General features: G+C 36.3%; 1 protein-coding gene across 1 annotated transcript in view; it reads right to left on the minus strand.

Moving 5' to 3' along the window:
• The window catches only part of zmp:0000001200 (dedicator of cytokinesis protein 9), a 104,521-nt gene that overhangs the window by 4,955 nt on the left and 72,773 nt on the right, over window positions 1–26,793 (minus strand). Inside the window, 23 exon segments of the mRNA XM_058787097.1 lie at window positions 220–430; window positions 868–1,014; window positions 2,826–2,939; window positions 3,126–3,248; window positions 5,669–5,775; window positions 9,329–9,386; window positions 9,469–9,530; window positions 9,533–9,683; window positions 10,706–10,819; window positions 10,965–11,147; window positions 13,432–13,569; window positions 13,694–13,809; window positions 16,061–16,197; window positions 16,877–16,924; window positions 17,101–17,167; window positions 17,254–17,368; window positions 21,234–21,358; window positions 21,629–21,731; window positions 22,676–22,789; window positions 22,882–23,060; window positions 25,124–25,235; window positions 25,376–25,459; window positions 26,560–26,706. Coding sequence (XP_058643080.1) covers window positions 220–430; window positions 868–1,014; window positions 2,826–2,939; window positions 3,126–3,248; window positions 5,669–5,775; window positions 9,329–9,386; window positions 9,469–9,530; window positions 9,533–9,683; window positions 10,706–10,819; window positions 10,965–11,147; window positions 13,432–13,569; window positions 13,694–13,809; window positions 16,061–16,197; window positions 16,877–16,924; window positions 17,101–17,167; window positions 17,254–17,368; window positions 21,234–21,358; window positions 21,629–21,731; window positions 22,676–22,789; window positions 22,882–23,060; window positions 25,124–25,235; window positions 25,376–25,459; window positions 26,560–26,706 — 2,755 coding nt within the window.

Raw genomic sequence — 26,793 nt, forward strand, 5'->3', positions numbered from 1 at the left:
AATCCGAGACACAAAGACTGTCTGGATCTGCTCTGTGAAGATAAGGCCTGTACTTTGTGATTGGGAGGATCAAATAACTGTCAAACAGCACAGATGGGAAAATAAGCCTTCAGATTCAGCTGACACTTAGATTTTTATCACCGGACACTCTGGAAGTGTTACTTATCTCTATCTCTTGTCTCCATGGCCAGTATGCAGTGTGTAAGTGTGTGTACTCACTGGTGAGTATAGTCCTGCGTTTGCACTGTTCCTCTATGCCGCCCTGTTTTTTGCCCGAAACGGTGAACGGCATCTCAAAGACGAATCGACGGATGTTGTGGCTCCTCTCAAAGTCTGTTTTTCTCTCCAGCAGCTCCTTCTCCTCCAGGAACGGGGTGACATGAGTCACTTGGATGTAAGCGTATTTAGAGTCCAGATCCTTCGGATTAATCTGCACAGAACAGTAATGCAGCTTTAGCTTAAAAGCAGTTATAGTTGTAGTGCTAGTTATACTACACTGTTCAATGCTGGTTAACTATGTCTGGGCTTCTACATCTCATGGCAAACACAAATATTGACATCTTAAAATCTCTCATATCTTCTAGAAAAACACATATATATGCAATAACAATTCAAAAAAATTACATTTAAAAAAAAAAAATCATACCAACTCCAAACTTTTGAAAGGTAATGCATATACTGTATATGTGCTATTTATTTGATATACTGTATGTGATTTCAGGTATACTCAGCCCTAAATTTTACATAAAAACAGATCAGACAGATCAGTCAATCTCTTCCTGTCTAAGGTGGTGTTTCTTGACCAGAATAAGTTGCAATGTGAATCAAAAGTCTGGTTATATAAAACCATAACTGGACATTTCGTACCTTGCCAGAATCCTGGATCATTTTGACATTCTCAGCTCCAAACTTGTCTGAATACAGTTTAAGGAGTCTTTGTGAGATCTCAGACAGCGGGGTGAATTTGGGCTCCTTATATATGTATTCTTTACCGTCTTCATCCTCGAAGAACCCCTAAAACAACAAGCAAATCTGAATCAGTCAGAAGAATCCACTGAAACCAAATGAAGCTACTTGCCTACTAATTTTTGAACACGAAGTTAGTCACAGGACGCAACTATTTTCAACACTTATCTGGAAATACTGGGAAGTATAAAAACTGTAGGGTGTTGATGATAAATCCTAATTATTAAACAGGAACAACACACACGTACAGTAGAACTAATGTTGAGTTTACCTCGTTCATCTCAGAGTCATTACACTGGTACTGCTAGAGACACAAACCACCACAGCGACAGAAACAACTCATCAATGACTGCACACAGTCAGAAACACACTTCAGTTGTTTAACTAAGCACCCATTTTAGTCGGAAATTCATTTTTCACCAGAGTTGTGCTGAACAGAGAAATAATGCTATAATCTTCAAAGTTACAGGTGTACCAGGACTTACTGAGTAAGTCTTATGTACTGGTAATCATTTCATGTAAAAGAATATAGGCAGTTGGGTTAAAATACATTTCAGAAGCTGACTGTTTTAAAATGCATTTGCAAATAACTTTTTTTTTAGGGCTCTTAATTAAAAAAACAATCAATCAGATAACACAATATGCCAGTTATTCACATTTCTGCCAATATGTGCTGCCAAAATACATTACATATTGTGGCAGATAAGTAAATACTGAAAGTTATTACAAAACATGGCCTTACAAGTATGTTTTTTGTTTCCAAATCACTGAATGCAAGCCTATCACTGGCCAAAAAGTTGTGAGACACTTCCCATGAAAAATAAATGTACTTTAGCATACAAAAATAATATACTTACATACAATTTTGGACACTTAACCACATGTAATTGCAATTAAATGAAAATGTATTATAGTTTAAATTGATATTAAATGCAATTAGTTGAACTTTTTTTGACCCACTTAAGTTTGTAGGACTTAATTTCATAATTAATAACTGTACTGACAAGCATTTATAATACTTTAAATTTAATATTGAGCAACTCACTACAGCTAAAATTATAATCAAGTACTTTACATGTGGTTTAGTATTTGTCACGCATCAAAATAAGTGCACTTGACAAAAAGTCATGACACAAGATTATTAAAAGAATGATTTAGAATGTACTTTGAAGTAAAACTTTGATATTGCAAAGTGCACTTTTAAAAAGTCTACTTAAAGTTAAGAATCATTCATGAAAGTGTCTCTCTTTAAGTACACTGAAGTGGCCTTTTATTTAATTAATAGCATATTATCTGCGAGTTCAGTCTTTTACTTTTTTTTTTTTTTTTCGCAAGGTTTATATATTCATATGTTGTAAATTTTAACCTAAAAATCTTGATGCTGATCAAAAAAAGTTCATGGACATGTTATGTGTTACCAACCAAATCCAAAACACACATATCTGCACACACCAACAGATTTAAGAAAATCAGTGCAGCAGCAGCAGATGCAGGTTAAGCACACCAAGAGCCAGCAATGCAACTAAACTCAAAGTTTCTGTCAGCAGGGCAATACTGTTTTTTTATTTTTTATTTTATTTGACCAGATTGTAATGTTAATGCGTTGGAGGCTTCAAAATCCCATCCATTTTTTTTTTTTTTTTTTAACACCCAAAGCTGAAGATAAAACATGAGCATAGAAATCCAGTAGTCCATGTTAGGCCATAGAAAGTTCAACTCAAACACACAACACTTACCGCTGCCTTCAGACAGTAAACCAGCAGAAACATGAATCATATGACAGATAAATAGACACAATAAAGAGTCATTATCGAGCTCATCCTGATAAAGAAATGATGAGTGAAGCTGAAGAGACTCACCTGACCGAAGAACGCTACTCTGAAATATGTTCCCAGCAAGCGCTTGCCCGTGTGCATGACCTCTGTGACCTTACTGTAGGCACGGTGCAGGGTGTCATAGAGGTGAGCCAGTCTCTGCCACAAACATCGACAACAGGGTTTATAAAACACAATTCAGCTCTGATTTAAAGGTGAGTTTCAATTCTGTACTGATGTGTGTAATTTTAGTAAAAGCCTGGATAAACTTAAGTGTCCAGTAACACACCCTTAGACATTTAAAATACACTCCTTTTTATTCTGCAGTGTGCGTTACCGCTGTACCTCAAAATCTCTGCGTTTCTCATAAATGGGAATGATGAGTTTGTAGATATCAGAGATGAGCTCATAACGCTCTGCTTTCCATAAACCATCAGCACATTCTTCCAAAAGCTCCATCAGGACGTCCTGTGACGCACAACAACAAACACATGCTTACATTTAAAACCTTACAATGCAGATTTGTCTCATATACATACAAAGATATTTTTGCATACAGTGAATGCAAAAGTATTTAGTCTCGCTTAAGCCTCACTGAATGTCTTCACATAACATAAATGCAAATGTAATCGTAAATGTGCTCAAATTGTGACTAAATTCACTTTTCTTCATTATTTTTGCTCAATAAATCACATTTTCATCAGGGTAACGTAATTTTAATATCATTTAATATATTTATTGTATTGTTAAAAGTTTCACTAATTTTGTTATGTTTGTCATTTTTATTCTTTTTTTAAATTTCAGATTTAGTTTCAGTCATTTTTGTACATCAAGTTAAACTAAACAAAAATGAGAAACGTTGCTTTGGAAACTAGCTGAAATTGTAAATATTTTATTTCATTTCAGTTAACATTTATTTTATTTACAGTTATGGAAATGTTTGGTTTTGGTTAACTATAATAATCCTGCTTGAGAGCGCAGAAGGCTGTTGATTAATCTTATTATTGTTTTATCTCTCAGTCAAAGTGCAGAAATGATGATTGAGTATCAGTCACAGTGGAGATAAGCTCACTAATAACCACCATCATCAGTTACATAGACACATGCTTCCCTCTTTTACTGTACCAATATTAAACTAAATCAACACCGACACTCTATAACGCTGTATATTAACCTGTTATATGACATGACATAAAAGTCATTATGTTGATCAAAATATGATTTCAAGTGAAATCTTACTGGTCTATAATCTTCCACGTCAAAATTAAATATTAAACATCAAATACATTCTTGGCCGTGATTGTGTAACGCTACACAGCAGTTTTGCATTCAGACAATTCACATTGTACCTGGACATTCAGATATGGATATTCGATGTGTTTTTAACAGAAACAATGGGCTATGGATTATATGAATTATAATGGAGTTATTCATACCGAGGATACTGCAGTAAAATATATACATAGCCGCGGGAACATATTTTATCTGGGGGGTGCTGGGGGGCAGGGCTTGATGTTGCAGGGCGGGGCCACAGTGGGGGATTTTAGACAAAATCCTAATATTAAATAGCCCAAACTCTTATAGATTAACATACAAATTAATAAAGAGTTATATGCGAACCAATATATATTTGTGCTTTTGTGATTTTGGTTATATAATTTATTTGATAATTTCTTTATATTTATATTATTTATATTATTTAAGGGGATTTTACTAAATATTAACATCATTCATATGCCAAAGTTGGTCAGTGCACTTTGGCGAATTCTCTCATCAGAAACAACAAAGTGCAGATGTACATGCGATGTAAATAAGAGATTAAATAATCATACACTGCAGACAGCTTCACTTAGGTATTATAGCCTAACTGGAGCTTTTTTAGAGTGCTCTAAAAAAAAGACTCATGCTAGATTGAATTCAGTGATATTCTTTGATAATGTAAATGTTCTTGGCTCACTGTATAATTTGTTCCTTGTTTGAATAATCGTGGACGTGCAGCTTATAATTAAACTCAAAATGTATTTTTATTAAACGTGGTCAGGTGAAGTACAAATTCAGTCTTATTAAAATATTTTATGACATAATATGGTAGGCTACTTGCCTAAAACTTTATGATTTTCGTGGTTAATAGATTACATTAGGCTACAGTGGTTTGAGCGCGTTTGACCAGAGACTAGAGCGCAATTAAAGAGCTGTGCTTATGTGATTGTCGGTAGCCGTCTTGAGAAGCGAGAAAGCTTTGGAAGACGGCTTATAAAAAGGAAAAAGACGTAAATAGTTTTTACAAGCTGGAATCTAAAATTAATCGTGTGAACATTTCACATGAAATTCTGTCAGTGAGAGGCAGATGTAGGGATGAGAAAAATACAGCCGCATATTTCTGGTCAGTTTAATATAATCACAAAACTATCACAAAAATCAAGTATATTGGGGATGATCGAGGGGCACAAGGACAATCTAAGGCCTGGCCCTGCGGCGGGGGGTGCTGCAGCACCCTCAGCACCCCTAGTTCCCGCGGCCATGAATATAAATGTAGGAAGTCATGACTCATGAGATTTATTTCTGTAGAAGTGCTCTTTACTCGCTTCATGCGCGTAAGAAATACAGATTCAATAATTTTCAAAATGAATCAAGCACTTTATGGATCTAATATCACTTCATTTATCACTGTTGTTGCTGCTGACCTTTGAATGTTAAATTCTGCCCTGCAAATGACGTTTTTATTTTTAATTCTCAAATTCAGTCTTGAACTTGCTTCTCCTGCATTCTACTTCTGATACCAGCTACTGTAAAAGGTGTCTTCTCATTGCTCCATCTGTTATACTGTGTGAATTTGTTTTTGCTCTGATTTGAACGAATGGTTTGTTGGCTTTAAGACAGATATTCACCTCATTAAAGTGAACATCCTGCATCCCCACATCTTCCATCATGGATGCTTCTTCATCGATGTTTGGTGTGACCACTCTGAATGCAGTACAGCCCTGTTTAAATGTGCCTACACAAACACACAAACAACCATTACAATACACATTGGGAGAGACACATTTAAAAAACAGACACATGACAACAGCCAGATGTGTGATAATGTCTGGTAGAAAAGGTGAAAGATAATTGTTTGGAGTGAGTCCTGTCATTAAGCGTTTTTATTCTTAAAACTGCAGCAAAACGTGAGTAACTTATATTATCAGGGACTTCATCAGATATGGGGAAAAGAGAGATATGAGGAGGTGAGAAAGTGAAAAAAGAAACATGACTGATAGTGAAACCTTCCTCATACTACAGTGTAATCATTAAGAGTAATTACCTGAAAAAAAATCAGACACGTGTCCTTGGTTTTGGTAGTTAAGACTTAAAACTAACTCAGGCATTCTTACCAATTATAGACCAGACAGTAGGATTTTCAAAAGTAAATATCATAAAAATGAATTACAAATAAGACACTTAGCATTTTTACAATAGTGTACCCTTTTCATATATATATATATATAATGCGTTGGATTAATATTCAAATTGTAGATTTATGTAAATTAATGATGAAATACTGTACATAACATTTAGCACACTTTGCTTTTATTTCCCTCTAAAATACTGTGAAATGTTTTTAAAGAAATCTTTCATCAGTTGGACTCTTTCTACAACATAGGAACAATAAACAAAATCTATATCCATCCATCCTATCTATATAATTATATTTTCTTAAACCCATAACATATATCGTACTTCCATGAAAAAAACACTGGCGTTTGTAAGGCTTTTGTAAGGATAATGTTTTTGGAAGAAGTCTCTTATGCTCATCAATGCTGCATTTATTTAATCAAAAATACAGTAGAAACAGACATTTTGTGTAAAACTGTGTAAAATTTATTCCTGTGATCAAAGCTGAATTTTCAGCATCATTACTCCAGTCTTCAGTGTCACATGATACTTCAGAAATCAATCTAATATGTGACCCTGGACCACAAAACCAGTCTTAAGTGTCAATTTTTCGAGATTGAGATTTATGCATCAGCTGAATAAATAAGCTTTCCATTGATGTATGGTTTGTTAGGATCGGACAATATTTGGCTGAGATACAACTGTTTGAAAATCTGGAATCTGAGGGTGCAAAATAATCAAAATATTGAGAAAATCGCCTTTAAAGTTGTCCAAATGAAGTTCTTAGCAATGCATATTACTAATCAAAAATTAAGTTTTGATATATTTACGGTAAGAAATTTACAAAATATCTTCATGGAACATGATCTTTACTTAATATCCTAATGATTTTTGGCATAAAATAAAAATTGATAATTTTGACCCATACAATGTATTTTTGGCTATTGCTACAAATATACCCCAGCGACTTAAGACTGGTTTTGTGGTCCAGGGTCACATATGTTGATTTGCTGCTCAAGAAACATTTTTAATTATTACCAATATTTGGAGGACGGAGTAATACATTATCAGGATTTTATTAATGAATAGAACATTTTTATGAATATAAAAATGTTACTGGCCCCAAACTTTTGAACTGTAGTGCAAACATTTAACCCTGTTACTAAAGTGATCAACAAGTATTATTATGCGATTTATGTGAAATATATATATATATATATATACATACATACACAGTGAGGAAAATAAGTATTTGAACACCCTGCTATTTTGCAAGTTCTCCCACTTAGAAATCATGGAGGGTCTGAAATTGTCATCGTAGGTGCATGTCCACTGTGAGAGACATAATCTAAAAAAAAATCCAGAAATCACAATGTATGATTTTTAACTATTTATTTGTATGATACAGCTGCAAATAAGTATTTGAACACCTGAGAAAATCAATGTTAATATTTGGTACAGTAGCCTTTGTTTGCAATTACAGAGGTCAAACGTTTCCTGTAGTTTTCACCAGGTTTGCACACACTGCAGGAGGGATTTTGGCCCACTCCTCCACACAGATCTTCTCTAGATCAGTCAGGTTTCTGGCCTGTCGCTGAGAAACACGGAGTTTGAGCTCCCTCAAAGATTCTCTATTGGGTTTAGGTCTGGAGACTGGCTAGGCCACGCCAGAACCTTGATATGCTTCTTACAGAGCCACTCCTTGGTTATCCTGGCTGTGTGCTTGGTCATTGTCATGTTGGAAGACCCAGCCTCGACCCATCTTCAATGCTCTAACTGAGGGAAGGAGGTTGTTCCCCAAAATCTCGCAATACATGGCCCCGGTCATCCTCTCCTTAATACAGTGCAGTCGCCCTGTCCCATGTGCAGAAAAACACCCCAAAGCATGATGCTACCACCCCATGCTTCACAGTAGGGATGGTGTTCTTGGGATGGTACTCATCATTCTTCTTCCTCCAAACACGTTTAGTGGAATTATGACCAAAAGTTCTATTTTGGTCTCATCTGACCACATGACTTTCTCCCATGACTCCTCTGGATCATCCAAATGGTCATTGGCAAACTTAAGTCGGGCCTGGACATGTGCTGGTTTAAGCAGGGGAACCTTCCGTGCCATGCATGATTTCAAACCATGACGTCTTAGTGTATTACCAACAGTAACCTTGGAAGCGGTGGTCCCAGCTCTTTTCAGGTCATTGACCAGCTCCTCCCGTGTAGTTCTGGGCTGATTTCTCACCTTTCTTAGGATCATTGAGACCCCACGAGGTGAGATCTTGCATGGAGCCCCAGTCCGAGGGAGATTGACAGTCATGTTTAGCTTCTTCCATTTTCTAATGATTGCTCCAACAGTGGACCTTTTTCACCAAGCTGCTTGGCAATTTCCCGTAGCCCTTTCCAGCCTTGTGGAGGTGTACAATTTTGTCTCTAGTGTCTTTGGACAGCTCTTTGGTCTTGGCCATGTTAGTAGTTGGATTCTTACTGATTGTATGGGGTGGACAGGTGTCTTTATGCAGCTAACGACCTCAAACAGGTGCATCTAATTTAGGATAATAAATGGAGTGGAGGTGGACATTTTAAAGGCAGACTAACAGGTCTTTGAGGGTCAGAATTCTAGCTGATAGACAGGTGTTCAAATACTTATTTGCATCTGTATCATACAAATAAATAGTTAAAAAATCATACATTGTGATTTCTGGATTTTTTTTTAGATTATGTCTCTCACAGTGGACATGCACCTACGATGACAATTTCAGACCCCTCCATGATTTCTAAGTGGGAGAACTTGCAAAATAGCAGGGTGTTCAAATACTTATTTTCCTCACTGTATACACACACACACACACATTTTCATTATAATACATTATAATATATATATATACACATTATAATATATACAAATACATTTTCTTTTTTATTTTAATATTCATTTAATGTTTATTGAAAGTACACTTTGATTTCTAAATGATTTATTTCAGAGATGCTTAGTGTGTTTCAAGGCTTACAACTCTTTATTGACAAATGTTTAATATCCCTATGGAAAAATACTTCTAAAATTCTCCAGTAGGTAACTGTTTTTCTCTAAATTACTCCTTTCTCAACTCGTTGAGAACAAGTTGACAATCCCTAGATTCTAATAGCATCATCAGGAGCGTTTGTGTGTGTGTGTGTCTAACCTTTCCTCCTTAAGTACTCGGCCACCAGCGCTGCTACATGCACATAACACATGGCTGCCTGAAGAGAACCAAACCAGAGAACATGAGCTTCACAGTGCATTAAACATACATGAGGATGTGTGTGACTGTGTGTGATGTACCTCAGAGAGGTCTCCATTCTTCACATGAATACGGGCCATGCTATCCAGCCACGTCTTGCGAGTTCAGGAGTGCTGGCATAAGATTTGGCCAGACTGTACTGCAGGTCCACCAGCATCTCTGGGTCTCTCTCGTGTTCCTTCATCTGAGCCGTGGCCATCAGAACAGTGCGGATCTTCTTGGTCAAGTCTTTCACATCGGATGGGAATGCTGTGTTCTGTGGGAGAAGGAAGGGGATGAGTGAATGTGTAAATGTCAGAGTATGAGTCTGTGTAGAACTGTATTTTCCCCAGAACAAGCTAGATCTAGATCCGGATCTATTGATCAAAAACTCTTTTATAGTGAATCTGTAAAGCATAAAAATTAGTGGGGTCCAAAAGTCTGAGACCACTACTGACAATGCTTATATTGTGTAATCTGCTTAAGTAATATTTGTTGTGTGTGTGTGTGTGTATTAAATCTTACACACACACACACACACACACACACACACACACTCACACACTGCAGTTCAAAAATGTGTGGTAAATTAGTTTTTATTCTATTTTAATGCCATTTTTAAAAACATTTTATTCATCAAAGAATCCTGAAAAAAAGTACTATTTTCAAAAAAATATCATGCAGCACAACTATTATTATCTATAATAAAAACTGCTTCTTGAGCAGTGAATCAGCATATTAAAATGATTTCTGAAAGATCATGTGACACTGAAGACTGGAGTAATTGATGCTTTGCAAGACAGGAATAAATTACTTTTGAACATATATTAAAACAGTAAACAATTAAATTGTAATAATATTTCCAATATTACTGTTTAAAAAAAAAAAAAATCAAATAAATGCAGAATTGATGAGCCTAAGAGGCTCTTTTCAAAAACATTTAAAAAATCCTACCTCAAACTTTAACATTATAATATATTATATTTATAATTATTTTGAGAACGTTTAGGATCATCTCGGATATCTGACCATTTGTACAAAAGAGTTCGCAAGTGACAAATAACATTTCTTTTCAAATTTTCCTAAATCCTAAAACTACCTGTTTATTTCCAAGACACATTGCATTTTATATCCCAACAAGTCAATGTCAATACTTTTGGATCCTATTCTTTGAAAAATCAAGCATAACACAATGTTGTCTGTCCCAAAAAACTAAATCACGTCCACTGTAATCAGACACATCAGATCTTTGTTTCAGGATCTAGCGTTTGCATGCGAGTGTATATAAAATGAACTAACTTTGATAGTTTTGTCACTGTTGGCACAGTTGTTGATGATTGACAGCGACTGCTGGAACCTCGTCCCTCCTATTCCGATGACATCAGCGATCAGCTGACTGACGCCAATCACCACCTGAGGAATCACAATCACAACATGACATCGTTATGACATCATCACATGCTGTCGTCATCGAATCTGTAAAGACTGGATAAAATAATCCAGACATATCTAAACACTGTGACTTCAGCGCCATACGATAAATGTGGCATTTTTCCACCTGCAGGTGTGTGCGGACGAAGGATTTGCGTCCAGTGTAGTCGAAGTTGCTCTTCATCAGGAAGTAGAGCAGATGAGCTGCGTCGCTGCGGATGGAGCTCAGTTTGGAGTTACAGCACTTCAGAATCTCGTAGCAGAAAGACGCACACATATCCGCACGGCCCTCGAAAAACGTACATGGAAACTGGACACACACATGAAAGAAAACAGGAAAACAGCAGCATGAACATTCTTCATAATTTGGAATGACATGAGGGTAAGTAAATTAGGGCCCTATGAAATGTGTTTTATTTTTATACAAATTCTTTATTTTCTGTTTTAAATTGTCTGGATTTCAATTAAATCAGATCAAAAAGCATGACTAATAAATTGAATTGATAAAACTTTAACAATTGATTTTTTTTTTTTTACATTTTGACATTAAGATTTTTTTTTAAAGAATTCTAATTGTCTGTTTTAATTTACTTGGATTTTTAATTTAATACACATTTAGTATTAACAATGGGGGTAATCAAATGAAAGCATAAAACATTAACAATTAAATTTTTTAAATAATCTTTTAACCTTTTCAAATATTATCAAATGAAAATTCAACAATTCATTTTATTTTTTGGCAAACAAAGTGCTGAACAACAGGGGTTTACTGTTAAAAATTAAAATTAAAACACTGAAATATTCCTTTAAAAAAGGTTTTAATAATTTCATTATTATTATCATTGTGTAATGTTGTATATTAGTACAATATTATTGTACTGCAGCACTCACACAGACTAGGGTTGTTCCGATTCCGATACTAGTATCGGAAATTCCACCTATACCACAAAAATTCTGGCATCGGTATCGGCGAGTACTTGAACCCATGTACCGATCCGATACCATTTTCTTAGACAAGACCTAAGCTGTGTCCGAAATCGCTCACTCGTTCACTCATCCCTATATAGTGTAAGGCAGTTGAGTGCACTATATTAGAAAGGAGTGAACTAAATGAAGTGAACGGATTCGGACGGTGGCGTGTACACTCTTGGCGTGAGACTTGGCTGTTGCAAAACATCTTAGATGTACTTTTATATTTCATGTACCTCATTTTAGAAAATAATATTAATAGCAATAACACTTAAAATGACTATTGTAATCAGCTTTGTGGTTTCATTGATGGTATATTATTCATTTGTTCTGTAATATGGTCATAATCATTAAATACTATTAAAATATTGTCAACAAAATAAACTCACATTAGCACATATTAATAATTGTATGTATTTATTGTTTGTAGTATCTTGAAACTCTCCCGAGCAGCGTTTTGCACTCAAATAAGATGACCGTGGCGCCCTCAGGCGACCGTTAATTTGACATCAGAATGAATACACTACCAACGAACATTTTTAAAAATCCACCAAATTCATCATTTTTGCAAATTAAACGGCATCTCTCGTTCAAACTCGCTCGCTCTAACAGCTCGTCGGTTCTCCGCATTGGATTGTGGGAAATAGTTCTGAATGACTTCCGGCCACTTTGACGCTCTCGCCGCCTGCGTTCTCTGGTAGTAGGCGGAGCTAATGCGCAAACTACAATCTCATTGGCTGGCGCTCACCTATTATCATCCCTGTTTTGATTTCAGCAAATCAGTTCAAGCCAATGCAGACAACGTGATTAATATTCATGAATCCAGCAGCTCGTTAATCCTTAGTGCGTTTATATTGTTCTTAGCAGAATTCATAGTATGATTATTATTATCTTATCAGTATTATTGATAGTTTTTCCCCCATTTTTACAGAAACACTGAATGACCAAAAAAGCACCACCACCAGTCTTAAGTTCAGTTAAAATGATTAATATGCATTCATACATGGTTACCAAGTTTTAATTCTAATTGCTAAAGTTCTATCAATAATACTTGTTTATCATAATACATTTATAATGCTTGACTGACTGATGTTAACAGTGTACTTTTTTCCAAACATTATATATTATATTTTTTGTTTACTCTCCAGACTATCTATCTATGGTGAAGCGCACCATAAAATAATTGTATCAATTCATACAGGGCTAGTAAGTATAGCTGTATAACCAGATACACAGTATCGGATCAGTACTTGGTATCGGCCGATACCCTGAGTCTAGGTATCGGAATCGGTATCGGGAAGGGAAAAAGGGTATCGGAACATCTCTAACACAGACACATGCAGAAATGCAGATTCCAGATTTAAATATCAGTCTTTCACAGTTTAATTTTCACAGACACTAGTACATATTGCAATTTGATTAATTGTACAACCCCACTTTTGATTTATTCATCCTAAATTTGCCAAATTCTGTGACATTATGCAATTTAATACTGGATTCTATCTGCATTTTCCACTCCACAAAATCATAGGGCACCGAGTAAATGATGACAGATTTTGCATTTTTGGACGGACTGTCCCTTTAGTAGCCATTGTTTCATGTGCTTATTCTTTTGTCACACTCACCTTGTAGATGAAAGTGCGAAGAGAAGTGAAGACCTGTTTGAGGGCCGTCTCTGATTGGTTGATTTGTAGGAAGCAGAGATGAACCTGAAAGACTTTCTTCATGAGGGGATTGTGGCCGTGATCCAAACTCAGCTGAGTCTGAGAGCAAACACACATATAAACACACATACACTGTTATCAGTGAGGAATAAAGTAAACAAATACCACTCATGATTGCAGGTGATTGTGATGATGATGAATATGATGATGGCTGATGTCTGACCTTAAAGCCCATGATGAAGATGCTCAGTGTGTCCAGAACTGTTAGACAAACTTCTGTGGCAATATTTCCTTCCAACAGAGACTGATTCAACACATCAGCATCTGAATGACTGTAATCTACACACACACACACACAAATGTGGAAGGGTCTTATAACAGCTGATCTGAGAGCAGCTCTATGTGCTGTGAGGTCAGAATAATAGTAAATGAGTAAAACAAATAACTGTGAATGAAATTAAACAAATGAGAACGTTGAATGGCTGTCAATTGATTTGATGCTGTTAACATTTGAATTTATTGAGATTTGCCTATAAATTCCATTAAATTTGTCTTAAAGAAATGATTGGAAATGAGTTTGTTTCTTCATCAGAACAGATTTGGAGAACTCTAGTATCTCTCCTCACAGCACTTTCCCCACTGCATTCAAGCAGGCTTGGGTAACCCCACTGCTCAAAAATCTTACATTAAACACTTCACTTATAGCTAGCTACAGACCTGTATCCAACTCACATCAACTGGTTTCTGGGGTTCCTCAGGGATCAGTTCTTGGACCCATCCTCTTCTCCATATACACTACATCACTGAGTCCCATCATACAGGCACACGGTTTCTCCTACCATTGCTATGCTGATGACACACAGCTCTATCTTTTATTTCATCCAGATGATCCAACGGTAACTGCACGGATCTCAGGCTGCCTGGCGGATATCTCGGCATGGATGAAAAAACATCACCTACAGCTCAATCTGGCAAAGACTGAACTCCTTGTCTTCCCTGCCACTCCGACTCTACAGTATGACTTCACCATCCAGTTAGGGTTAATCAACAATTACCCCATCAAGTTCGGTCAGAAATCTTGGTGTAATCTTTGATGATCAGCTGACTTTCAAAGACCACATTGCAAAAACTGCTTGATCTTGCAGGTTTGCATTGCACAACATCAGAAAGATCAGGCCCTTCCTAACGGAGCATGCTGCACAACTTCTTGTCCAGGCCCTTGTCATTTCTAGGCTGGACTACTGCAATGCTCTTCTGGCTGGACTTCCATCATGCAAAATCAAACATGCACGACTGGTCTTCAAAAAGCCCAAAAGAGCCCACGTCACACCTCTCTTTATCTCCTTGCACTGGTTGCCGGTTGCAGCTCGCATCAAGTTTAAGACATTGATGCTTGCATACAGAGTCTGAGATCCACTAGTGAGCGACACCTCATAGTACCATCACAGAGAGGCACAAAATCACTTTCCAGAACATTTTTGTTCCTGGCTGGTGGAATGAACTTCCCACCCCTATCTAGAACGATGATGCCCAGGCAATTTTCAAGTGACAGCCAAAAACTCATCTCTTTCGGCACTATTTGACTTCATCCTAAACAAAACTCTTTTCTCTTTTCTTTAATCTTTCCCTGTCCAGCTTTTACTTATTTGAACAATGCTTGAAACTTGGTATTACGAGCACTTCCTGTATCTGTTTGCCTCTTTAAGATGAATTGCTTGATGTATTCTCCAATTGTAAGTCAATTTGGGTAAAAGCATCTGCTAAATGAATGAATGTAAAATGTAAATGTAGCATTACATCACTTGCTCATCCAATGGATCCTCTGCAGCAAATGGGTGCCGTCAGAATCCAAACAGCTGATAAAAACATCACAATAATCCACAAGTAATCCACACCCCTCCAGTCCATCAATTAATATCTTGTGAAGTGAAAAGCTGTGTGTTTATAATAAACAAATTCATCATTAAGATGTATAAGTAAGTTCAAACCATTGCTTCCGGCTAAAATACTTTATCCATAATATTGCTTTCTCCAGTTGAAAAGTCGTCTCCTCTTGTCTAGATCAATTTGCTCAGATCAAGCACTGTCTAGAGCGAAAACAGCTCTAAACAAATATGACAGTGGATTTTAATGAGATAAAACAAAGGGGGGATTAAGTTTTTCACTAGAGGAAGTGTTATTATGGACTCATATTTCAGCCAGAAGCGACGGTTTGAAGTTAAAATCTCCTAATGATGGTTTTGTTTATTACAAAGCTTTATTACAACACTTTTCACTTCACAAGATGTTAATTGATGAACTGGAGTGGTGTGGATTATTGTGATGTTTTTATCAGCTGTTTGGACTCCAAATCTGTTCTGATGAAGCAACAAACTCATCTACATCTTGGATGGCCTGAAGCTCAACACATTTTTGGCTAATTTTCATTAATTTTCTCAAAAAAAAACAACAACTTTCATTTGATCTAATAAATTAAGTCCAATTCTTTCAACATTAAATGTTAAAATAGTAGAAAGCTTTCATTTCTTGTCTTTTATTCAAAGACTAAAGAGAGCTGCAGATGTAATAGCTGGATTTGTGCGTGTCTCACTGTGGTTGTAGGTGTAGGAGTTGTCCAGGCTGTTGAGCTGCTGCAGTCTCATATGTAGGGCTCCTGTCCTGCTGCGGGACACAGGAAGAGTCTGAGAGCGGCGCTCGTGAACCACCGGCCCTGATCCCTCCAGAGTCCTGATGACAGAGTCAAATGTAACCGGAACTTCAGAAGCTTCTATTATGAGCTCATTAAACACTCGTTGACAAAAAATAAATCTTCTGTGATAATTGTTAGTGGTCGTCTGATATGAGTTTGTTACTAACTGCTGTTGGTATCTATAAAAAATGTTGGCCAATAGCAGAAACATATATTTAGAGGTGCTTAACTCACCAGTTTTCTGGATGGTTACTTGGTCAAAAAATACTATTATGAAACATTATTTATATATTTATTTATAACATTATACACAGGGGTACTTTACAATAGGGTTTCATTTGTTAACATTATTTAACTACAATATGACAAGAACTAGACATGAAAAACAATGAAAAACACCCCTAGAGCATTTATTAATCTTCGTTAATTTCAACATTCACAAAAACAAAAGTAAAAAAATCAAAAGTATCTGTTAATATTATTTAGGCTAATGGACCTGAGCTAAAATGAACAGTTGTATTTTTATTAACCAACATAAATGCAGATTAATAAACACTGAAGCAGATATATTGCTCATTTAAAGTTAGTTTTTTAGGACCTCATTGTAAAGTGCTACCTATATTTCTATATATGTTTCATTTATATTCTACCATTATAAATATGTGCAAAATTAATAAATATGTTTGTAAAAAAGATATAAAGAAATAAAGACATTACCTTGCAATGTGTCTCTTTCCCATGTATCTGAACTGATGAAGACACACTCTAAAATCAGATGAGAAATGAATGATGAGCCAGGAGTGAGTGTGTGTGTGTGTGTGTGTGTGTGTGTGTGTGTGTGTGTGTGTATGTGTATGTGTATGTGTATGTGTATGTGTATGTGTATGTGTATGTATGTATGTATGTGTTGTGGAGGTGCAGGTGTGAAGTGCAGCACTTACTCTAGCAGACTGAAGAAGTTCATCAGGTCTGTGGGTGAAGCTTTATTCCAGTAGTTGAACAGAGCATCTAACACGCAGCAAATGCATCGGTCAAATAACAGATAACTTCAATGAAGCAGGCTTATATAATCTCAGTTGCGTGTGTGTGTGTACCTTCAGACATGCTCTTTAATACGTGCAGGAAGCACATTAATATGTTCTTCACTTCAGATTGGTCCAGTTTATCACAGCGGAGCAAAGAGCTGCCCAGAACCCCAGCGACATGACACTGAGACAGAGAAAACGAGATCAGACATTCACAGACCACAAAACCATTGACACTTCTGGACACTTAAGTCACACTTGTCTGGAGATCTTTGCAATATATTAAAATAATAACACGATATCAGTGTTATCCAGTATAATTTTGTACCATTTATATTTTTAAATATTTTGAATTAGCTTTAATTTTATATTTTCAGTTTTTATTTTCACTTTGGTGAGTTTATGTGATTTTTAAAATGTTTTATTTTTTTTTTCACTTCCACTTGAATTTTTTTTCAATTTCATTTTATTTTCATTTAAGTTTATAAAGTTTAATTTTCATATAATATATAATATTTTATTCAGTTATATTTTAATTAACCTTTTTTTTTTTTTTTTTACAAATTTTTGCCTTTTTTGTGCTATCACATTAAATTATATTTGGTTTGATCTACTGAAGTGTTGCTTAAGTGTCCAAATAATTTTTGGGACAACTGTAAATCTGTAAATACACACTCAGGCAATTATAAGCACTCACACACACATCCACCTCAAATCACATGCACTCTTTGATAAATGCCACGTTTGTACAAACAAAAAAGGACAATGATATAGTAGCAGTAATGCACTGCACACACTCAAAAGGCCATTCACAGCTCTTTCCCTACAGGACGTCACAGACAAGACAGGGAGGAGCACAGCTCCACACACACACGGGCCTACACTAACATGCTAATGTATCTACCATAGCACAGCACTGGCCAGAATATTTCCCATGTTCCCCTGCCAGCAGATCCTCACTGAGACAGCAGGGTGTGGAAACTATGAAACCCACAAAATACTGCGTCTGATTATTCGCTTAATTTATCATGTGGCTACACTGATGGCGACTGAAGGACTGTTTTTGTACTAATTGAAATGCGTCAAAAGGAAATAATATCAAAGAGAGATCCTTCAGTGCACCACAGCATTCCTGCAGTCAACAGATTTACTGACTCGGCTTCCTGTGACTGGAAGCATCAGCTGTGGATTTAGGCACAAGATCTGCTCTGTTACGTCTACAAAATACAGACGTGCTGACAGAAATGTCTGCTCTCCACTGGAAGATAACTTAAAGAGGTCATATGACACAGAGTTAGATATATTACTTAAACAGAGTCTAACTTGCAAAACTCCAGTCCAAAAGACCATTTATGAAAAAAAATAAAAAATAAAATAAAATTTCAACATCCATATCTAAATGATGTGCAACTAATGCACCTGGCTGACTTAGATAACGAGAGGATAACAGAATGTGTTCTGGTGTGACTGCAATTCAAATGCAGTTATATTTGCAACAGGGAAAAAAAAGTAAATTCTGCATATATGGAACTATAAATATCTGTTTCTATGGAAATTTAAGTTTTTCCACATGCAATTATATATCCATTTATTTCTTTAACACTAAGACTGTGAGTAGAATCAAAAAAATGTGAATGATCTAACGTTTCTCAGCTTTAGTTTAAAAATGAAAAAATAGTAATACTGTCAAATTTTGTTAAATGCTATTTTGTTAACTAGCATTTGCTATTTGGTATACTAATTTATTTTGTAGCATTTTTTCACTCAAATAATGGTTTGAAAAGCCTCTACTGGACAGCGTTCCCAACAACCTGCACATATTTTAATTATTATACACACATTTATAATGCAGGGCACAATAGCACTCTTAATAAATGAGAGGTTTTTTACTAAACGAACACAAACATCTAGAAAATTGAGCAATGGCACCAAAATCCACACAGCAGTGTGATTCATCAGTGATCAGTTTATATGAAGCTTCAGTTCAGGTCTGATTTATTTCATCACACTAACATGCTTAAATCAAGACAACAACACAAGATCATTCAGCTTCAGTTCTGTGAGTTTATGGCACTGAATATTAATTGGCTTTGTAAATGTCATTCATTGTTCACTGTTTTACAATGTTGCGGTCTCATTTTAAGGAAATGTATGTTCCTGATTATAATCTATGTTTGATTATTAAATCAGGTTTATAGCAGGTATTAACTGATTAAAAAGCATTAATGTAAATGAAGGACAGGGTCACGTGGGGTTGCTATAAACCAGTAAAGCGCAGTTGATTAGAGAGAATAACGACCCTGTCCACCTCCTGTCAATCACTGTGTCACACACCCCACCACACCCACACTACACTGCACCCACCATTTGGGGCGCTATAGGGCCACCCTGCACCCGCCCACCACAGCCCTGCAGGGGGCCCAGTACTTTCAGCTTCACGTGTTTCCCTGTGACTCTTAGCGCTGATTCACTCATGTACCTTTAAATACACAAGCCCCTATAAACCCAGTGTGCAAGTGAAGCGGAATTTACAGCTGATCTGATGACATCACAATGACAGAAAGAATGTTCATAATCTTTGATCTTGAGTCGCTGAGGTTCTGAATGACTCTGGGGCCTCCTGCAGAGCTGTGGTAGGCAGGTGCGGGGGGGCCATATAGCGCCTCAAATGGTGGGTGCGGTGTAGTGTGTTGTGTGGTGGGGGGTGTGACGGGAGGAGGACAGGGTCATTATTCTCTCTAAGCAAATGAGCTTAACTGGTTTATAGCAACTCCACCCAACCCCGTTCTTCATTTACATTAATGGTTGTTAATCACTGTTAACACCTGCTATAAACCTGATTTAATAAATCAAACACATATGGAATAACAAATAACATAAATTTCCTTGAAATGATGTCATAACGCTGTAAAACACAGAACTAATTTCACAAACTACATTAATTTTCAATGACATAATAAACTCACAGAACTGAAGCTGAATGATCTGAATCTGAATATAAACTGATCACTGATGAATCATGAAGCAGTTTGGTGCCATTAGTGAATTTTAGATGTGTACCCATAATTCAAGTGTTATTGTTCCTGTCCAGAAATGCGTGTATGAAAAGAAAAGAAACAAGCAGCAGACTCTCTTAGTATTCTGAGGGTGGCTATGTCCATCTGAGCAGGAGTTTTAAAGCTAGGTGTGAGTGAAATATAACAATATTATAAAACAGGGATGTAAAACTAATGTTAAAATAATTAAAAAAATTTAAAAAACAACCAAAAAAACTGCCCTCTATTGAAAATTTTTTAAGAATGTTGTTAAACAAACAGTTGGCGGTAGCCATTGACTTCCATAGTATTTTTTCCATACTATGGAAGTCAATGGCTACCGACAACTGTTTGATTAAAAACATTCTTCATCTTCTTTTATATACAACAGAAGAATGAAACTCATACAAGCTTGGAACTACTCGAGGGTGAGTAAATTATGATTTTGGGGCCAACTATCCCTTGTACAGGTGACCCTCAGGGAAAACAAAATGCAATAGGATCCCTTTAAGACAGTCAATCATTATCTTCTAGCTAAGGGAACAGAGGATCAGTAAAGCCACACACAGAAACACCAGACTGGGACCGTGTAGGGTAAGAGGTTAGAGGTGAGTGGTAATAGCAGGGCTGCAGGGCAGGGGTCAGAGGTCAGCGCTGATGTAATACTTGTGTAGGGTGTGTGTGTTGCTCAGACGGTGCAGACAGCAGAGAGAAGTCCATGGTCTGGCGTTTGAGACGTGCAGAGAACGGCGTCTCCTCTGAGTCAGTAAAGAAACGCAGTACGCTGGCAGAGTGACGGCGAGTGAAACGCTCCCGCTGAACGCAGCGACAGCAAGAGACACAACCACAGGTTAGCACACACCCCCACCCACACACACACACACACACACACTACTGGGATAAACATACAACCCTACACACGCACACACACTGTGGCACATAAACGTAAAACATGATAACAGTCCATCATAAATAATGTACACAAAAATGACAATCAGTTCATGTGAGCAGTACCTTGTCTAGGGGGTGTGGCTTGTCAATGCTGCGCTCCGATAGGCCGTTTCCAGATTCCGTGCTGATAAGAGAGCTGCGTGAGTCAGTGTGCCGTACAGAGCTCCCGGTCGGAGTGTGAGGAGAAACTGACAAACACAACACACGTCAATATAATGGACACAATCACTCTCAAATGATAAATGGCTGCCCACTGCTCCGGGTGTGTGTTCACAGTGTGTGTGTGTGTGTGTTCACTGCTGTGTGTGTGCACTTTGGATGGGTTAAATGCAGAGCACAAATTCCGAGTATGGGTCACCATACTTGGCCGTATGTCACGTCACTTTCACTTTCACTTTTCAAAGTGCTCATTTCTGTAAAACTGTCAGGTAGTGGCTTGTTAGGACGCTGTGTCTCACCTGTTCCTGAAATCACTCCAAACACCTCTTTATGCAGGCTGCTATCCACTGGACTGGCCATACTTTTTGTAGGTGTCATCATGACATGATCATCACGGCCATTCTGAAACAATACAAACAGAAGTCGGTTTCAAGAGCAACCAGTTAACCCACTATATTTTGGTCACTCGTACTGCAATTTGTATTTTACTATACATTTTGTTCGCATGTTAGTTTATGTCTTTTTACTTTGAGAACTACACTTGAAACTACATTGTTTTCTGATAAAAATAATTCAAACAATCTGATACTGATATTAATTATTGATACCTCTCAAGATGTATCATTTAATGTTCACCTTTTTTCAATGGATGTGTGAAGATTGGGGACAGTAAAATTGTTTTATGTTTTTGAAAAAAAGTATCTTATGCTATATTGTAAAATATTACTAATATCTAACAGTTTTCTATTTTAATATGTCATTTATTCCTGTGATGCAAAGCTGAATTTTCAGCATCATTACTCCAGTCTTTAGTGTCACCTGATCCCTTGGAAATCATGCTGACTTGCTTCTCAAGAAATATTTCTTATTAATATCAGTTATTATCAATGATTTCAGTGAAATATTCGTAATAACAGAGAATCAAATCAAAATCTAAATGAATCAAGACCCTTTAAATCAGAATCAAATTAAATGTCAAATCAGGGCAAATTCTCAGTTCTAATAAAAATAGAAATGTCATCCAATAAATGAAATGCTTTGACACTGTATGACTTCTTTCTTCTGAGAAACACACAAGAAGATATTTTGAAGAATGTAACTGTTTTCATAAAGCAACATTGAACCTTACTGACTTTCATTGTATGGACAAAAATACTGAAATTTAAAAAAAATATTTCTTTGGTGTTCTATAGAAAAAACTAAAGCGGGTTTGGAATGACATAAGGGTAAGTCAATACAGACTGAATTGTCATTTTCGGTGAACTATCTCTTTAAACCTGCAATCTGGTAGCAAGTGCTTCTGTATGGCTGCACAACCTCAAACAAACACTAGGTGTCAGTCTTACAATGTTAGTCTGGTTGGTGACAGGCGGCACATCTTTGATGTTGAGCCTGTGGACGTTTTCCAGCAGCAGACTGAACAGAGGCAGGTAAAGCGTAGCCAAGCGAGCCTGCTGACCCTGAAAAACATACAAAACACACGCTTTATATTTAATATTCAAAGCCGTGTTCTTAGCACACGTGCTCGCGACACACTACGGTGCTCATTCACCTTGGATAAGTAACGATCGTCAAAGGCGTGTTTGATCATCAGGTTCTTCAGCACCTGTACAGCGATCTGACGGATGTCTCTGAACTCCTGCACAGCTCCGCCCATCTCCCTTAGCAACAGCCCCACCAGGAAGTGATTCTTACAGAAATCATCAGTTAAAGAGTAGTCCAGCTGAAGATCTGACAGAGACACAGAGAGAAGGATGTGAGTTCAGAACCGAAAATACAAAACATCATTCCTGAACGGAAACAACAGGCTTTATAACTATAGAAACAGGAATTATATCAGAATAGTCCACCAAAAAATACAACTTCTTTCATCATGAGCAGGGCTTGCCAACAGGCGGACTCCGGTCCAAATCTGGACCGCCAGATGCGTCCATGCGGACCATGAAGGCTTTTGACATAATGAAATAAACAATTTCTAATAGAATCAAATTTATATCAAGCACATCAAGGTCATCTCAGTAGAGCAGTGTGGGTGCATTCGTGTGTGTAGTGAACAGAGAAGAGAGACTTGTCCTTAAAAAGTCTTAAATGGTACAAGAACATCTTATGATTTCAGGAGGTCTTAAATTTGGGGATGGAAAGGCAAGAATTGCGATTAAACTTCTAAAGGCTATGATTTCATTAAATAAATATGAGCGCTGCACGTTTTAAAGTCGCTGCTTTGTGTACTGCCGTAACTGGAGAAACCGCTTTATTTCTGCAGTTCCTAAACCGCCACCTGCTGGCAGAGAATAAACATGCATTTACAATCAGCCCGTCTGCTGTTTTTGTTTAGACCATTGCATTGACCATTGAAATCAACCCATGTTTTTACGCAGCGAACACGCAGAGTTGTAAATGTGAACTGGTGGATCGGTAAGAAAATAATGTATTATAAAAAGGTAAGCAATTAAAGCTGCAGTCCATAACTTTTGGCACTTTAACAGTTACTAAACAGAACTGCATGCGTCTTGCGGAAGAACATTGTAGCTGGAGCTACTTCTCTCTGTTAATGTCTATGACAAATCACGCAGGCACTGGGCTACTCCGCAGCGGTACCTACCCGAACCAGTCTAAAATAGTCTGAATATAAACACATATTATGTGTGTACCATAGTGATTCAGGACAAGCCAAAAACACGGTTTGGAAAATGGGTTCATTGTGTACTCGCTTATTATAAAAATTTTGAACACAAAAAAGTTACAGACTGCAGCTTTAAGATAGTAAAATATATTTACATGTTATTTAATTAACATAATGATTAATGATAATTGTTTAAATTAATATAATAATTAATACTTTTGACTCAATTTTCAAGTTTATCATTTCATAAAACCTTTTTGTTTTTGTGAAAACCTGTATCTCTAAATCATACTTTTTTTACAGTCATTTTTATTTGTGCAGGTCTTAAAAAGGACTTTAAAAGTCTTAAATTTAAGCTTAAATATCCTGCAGATACCAAGGTCTGGCAAAAACCATCAATTCATGTTTTTAGGTAGGCTATATAATTTTCCGGACCTTGGCTGGTGACGAAGGTTCATTACTGGACCTCAAACTATTTTAGTTGAAGAGCATGTGCACAAAAAAACAAACATCAGTTAAATTGTTTTTCACACTTGCATGACTATGATGTATTGAAATGTTTTAACTGAATATGACTAAATTTCAGTCTTGGAATATCCAGTCGAAATATGCAGTTGAAGTATAGACTACTTTTTGGAAACTTTATTAATTATTATAAATATATTATAAAATAAAAAAAATTTAAAAAGTATTTTGACTGTAGTGTATATTAGAGCAGTGGTTCTCCACGTTTTTGACTCAAAGGTCCCAAATAAAATATAAAATATAAGATTTTAATAATTAGCATTACATTTCCAGGTCTAGAAATCAGACAATGTGATATACTGTCTAGTCTAATTTAATATTATATATCACATATTCAGGGTTTTCAAGACCTTCGAAAAAAATGTAAATACGAAATCCTGATTTGTAGTTGTTGTTGCTTATTTTAATGCTCCTTCTGTCTTATTTTAAATCATTTAGGTCATCTTGAGGCCACCTTAGATGTTAGCTGAAGGCTCCTGGTTGAGAACCACTGGATTATAGGAAGACAGCTATTTTGAAGGCCATAATAAAATATACTAATTGTATTAAAAACTCATATCAGCCTTCGATTCAGTCCCATTCAATCAATATTCAACAAGGTCTTTGACTATAACTGTTTCTGCTCTTCTCTTTAATGACTGATTACCTTGAAAGCGCTGGATTCGACCCTTTCCGAACGGCATGGGCAGATTGAGAGGAACGTAGTGCTCATGATTACAGACCACCTTCAGAAACTCAAACTTAAACTCATACAGCGTCTGAGTGAGGAAGAAACAGAGAGACAGGCATCAGACTGCATCATGGGAAATTATAGAAGATGGAATGTATACTTGAAAAAAGAAAAATCCTAATCTCATCTACGGGTGTAAATGGAGATATAAAAGCAGAAGCATATTACTTTTGCATCTCCGGGCATGAAGCAGTTGATGTAGTTGTTGATCTGCTTGAAGACAAACCCTCTGTCCATGAAGGTAAAACAGCGCTGGTGAAAACAAACAATGGTTGAATTTACTGACTGATTCAAGACACCTGATGTGTCTTTTTTGTCTTTAAACCAGTGTAGTTACTTGTAACTAAAACCAAAACTAAAGAAAAAATGAAGCTAAATAGTAATAACAACATGAATTAATACAAATGACAAAAGAACATAATGTTATTCAAACTAAAATGAAAATGAAAATGGAAAAATAACACCGCCTCAAACAAATGTACAACTTTACTCTGAGATTGTAAACAGTCTCTTAGGGTTACTGGGTTATTGCAGATCCACGTTCATTTTATCATAAAGTTGTGAAATCTGAACTGTTGAGCGCTTCACATAAACACACTTGAGTGCTTTTGTGAGAAGTGTAATTTGGTTTGTGGTTGATGTGAACTAAATTCAGAAGTAAGCTGCTATTGATGAAGTACATTTTGCTGGAATACAATCACAAATAGTTTTGTTGAACTACTGTACAAATAAAATCAAACCAAAAGGAATATTGTACTTGATTTCTAATTTCTAGATCTCAACCCAAGTTAAAAAACAAAACAAGAACTATGCTATAATTTATTTTATACTAAGTATACTTCAAATCAATTATATTATTAGACATACTTTAATTATAATTAAACTTTATTTGGAGTATTTCTTCATTGCACAATGCACATATCTTAATATTAAGCCTAAAATGTGTTTTAATATCACTATTAATTAGGATTGCACGATCTCTGTATAATGAGTAATGCAAGATATTTAAAGTGTACCTGAAGTATACTTGCAATAGTTCCACTTCAGCACAATAAAATATACTTCAGTTAATCTTTAGTTGGACTTCAGCACTACTTTCGCACAATTAAAGTGCATTAAGTACAAAACGAGTTGTTCCAATTTAGCAGACTTTAAGTATACCAGTTTAGTATACCAAACGAACAATTGCAGGGTATTTTTATTAGACACATAAATATGTAAATGTATTTGTAGTATACTCACAACAAAATAAATGTATTTCAAATAAATTTTTGTATTTTATTTTTCAATAGGGAAGATTTGATGCTTGATGTCTTCCAGCAACATGAAAAGAGACCAGCAGCTCGGCTCACCTTGATGAAGACAGCAAGGCTGTGATTGGCATTTCGTGTTGCGTCCAGGTTGTCTTTGTATTTCTGTGTGATATGAGGCATCAGCATTGTCACTAAGGTCTCCACGGAGTGATAGAATGAAGCTGAGAAACGCTGGTTCCTAGACACCTAAAGGATCAAATCACGGGTTTATCTTACAACTGCCATGAAAATAACATCCGATTTTGGTTTTTTGTGATTATAGACATGAGCATA

Source organism: Onychostoma macrolepis, chromosome 09, assembly GCF_012432095.1.
Source record: "Onychostoma macrolepis isolate SWU-2019 chromosome 09, ASM1243209v1, whole genome shotgun sequence".
Classification (NCBI taxonomy): Eukaryota; Metazoa; Chordata; class Actinopteri; order Cypriniformes; family Cyprinidae; genus Onychostoma; species Onychostoma macrolepis.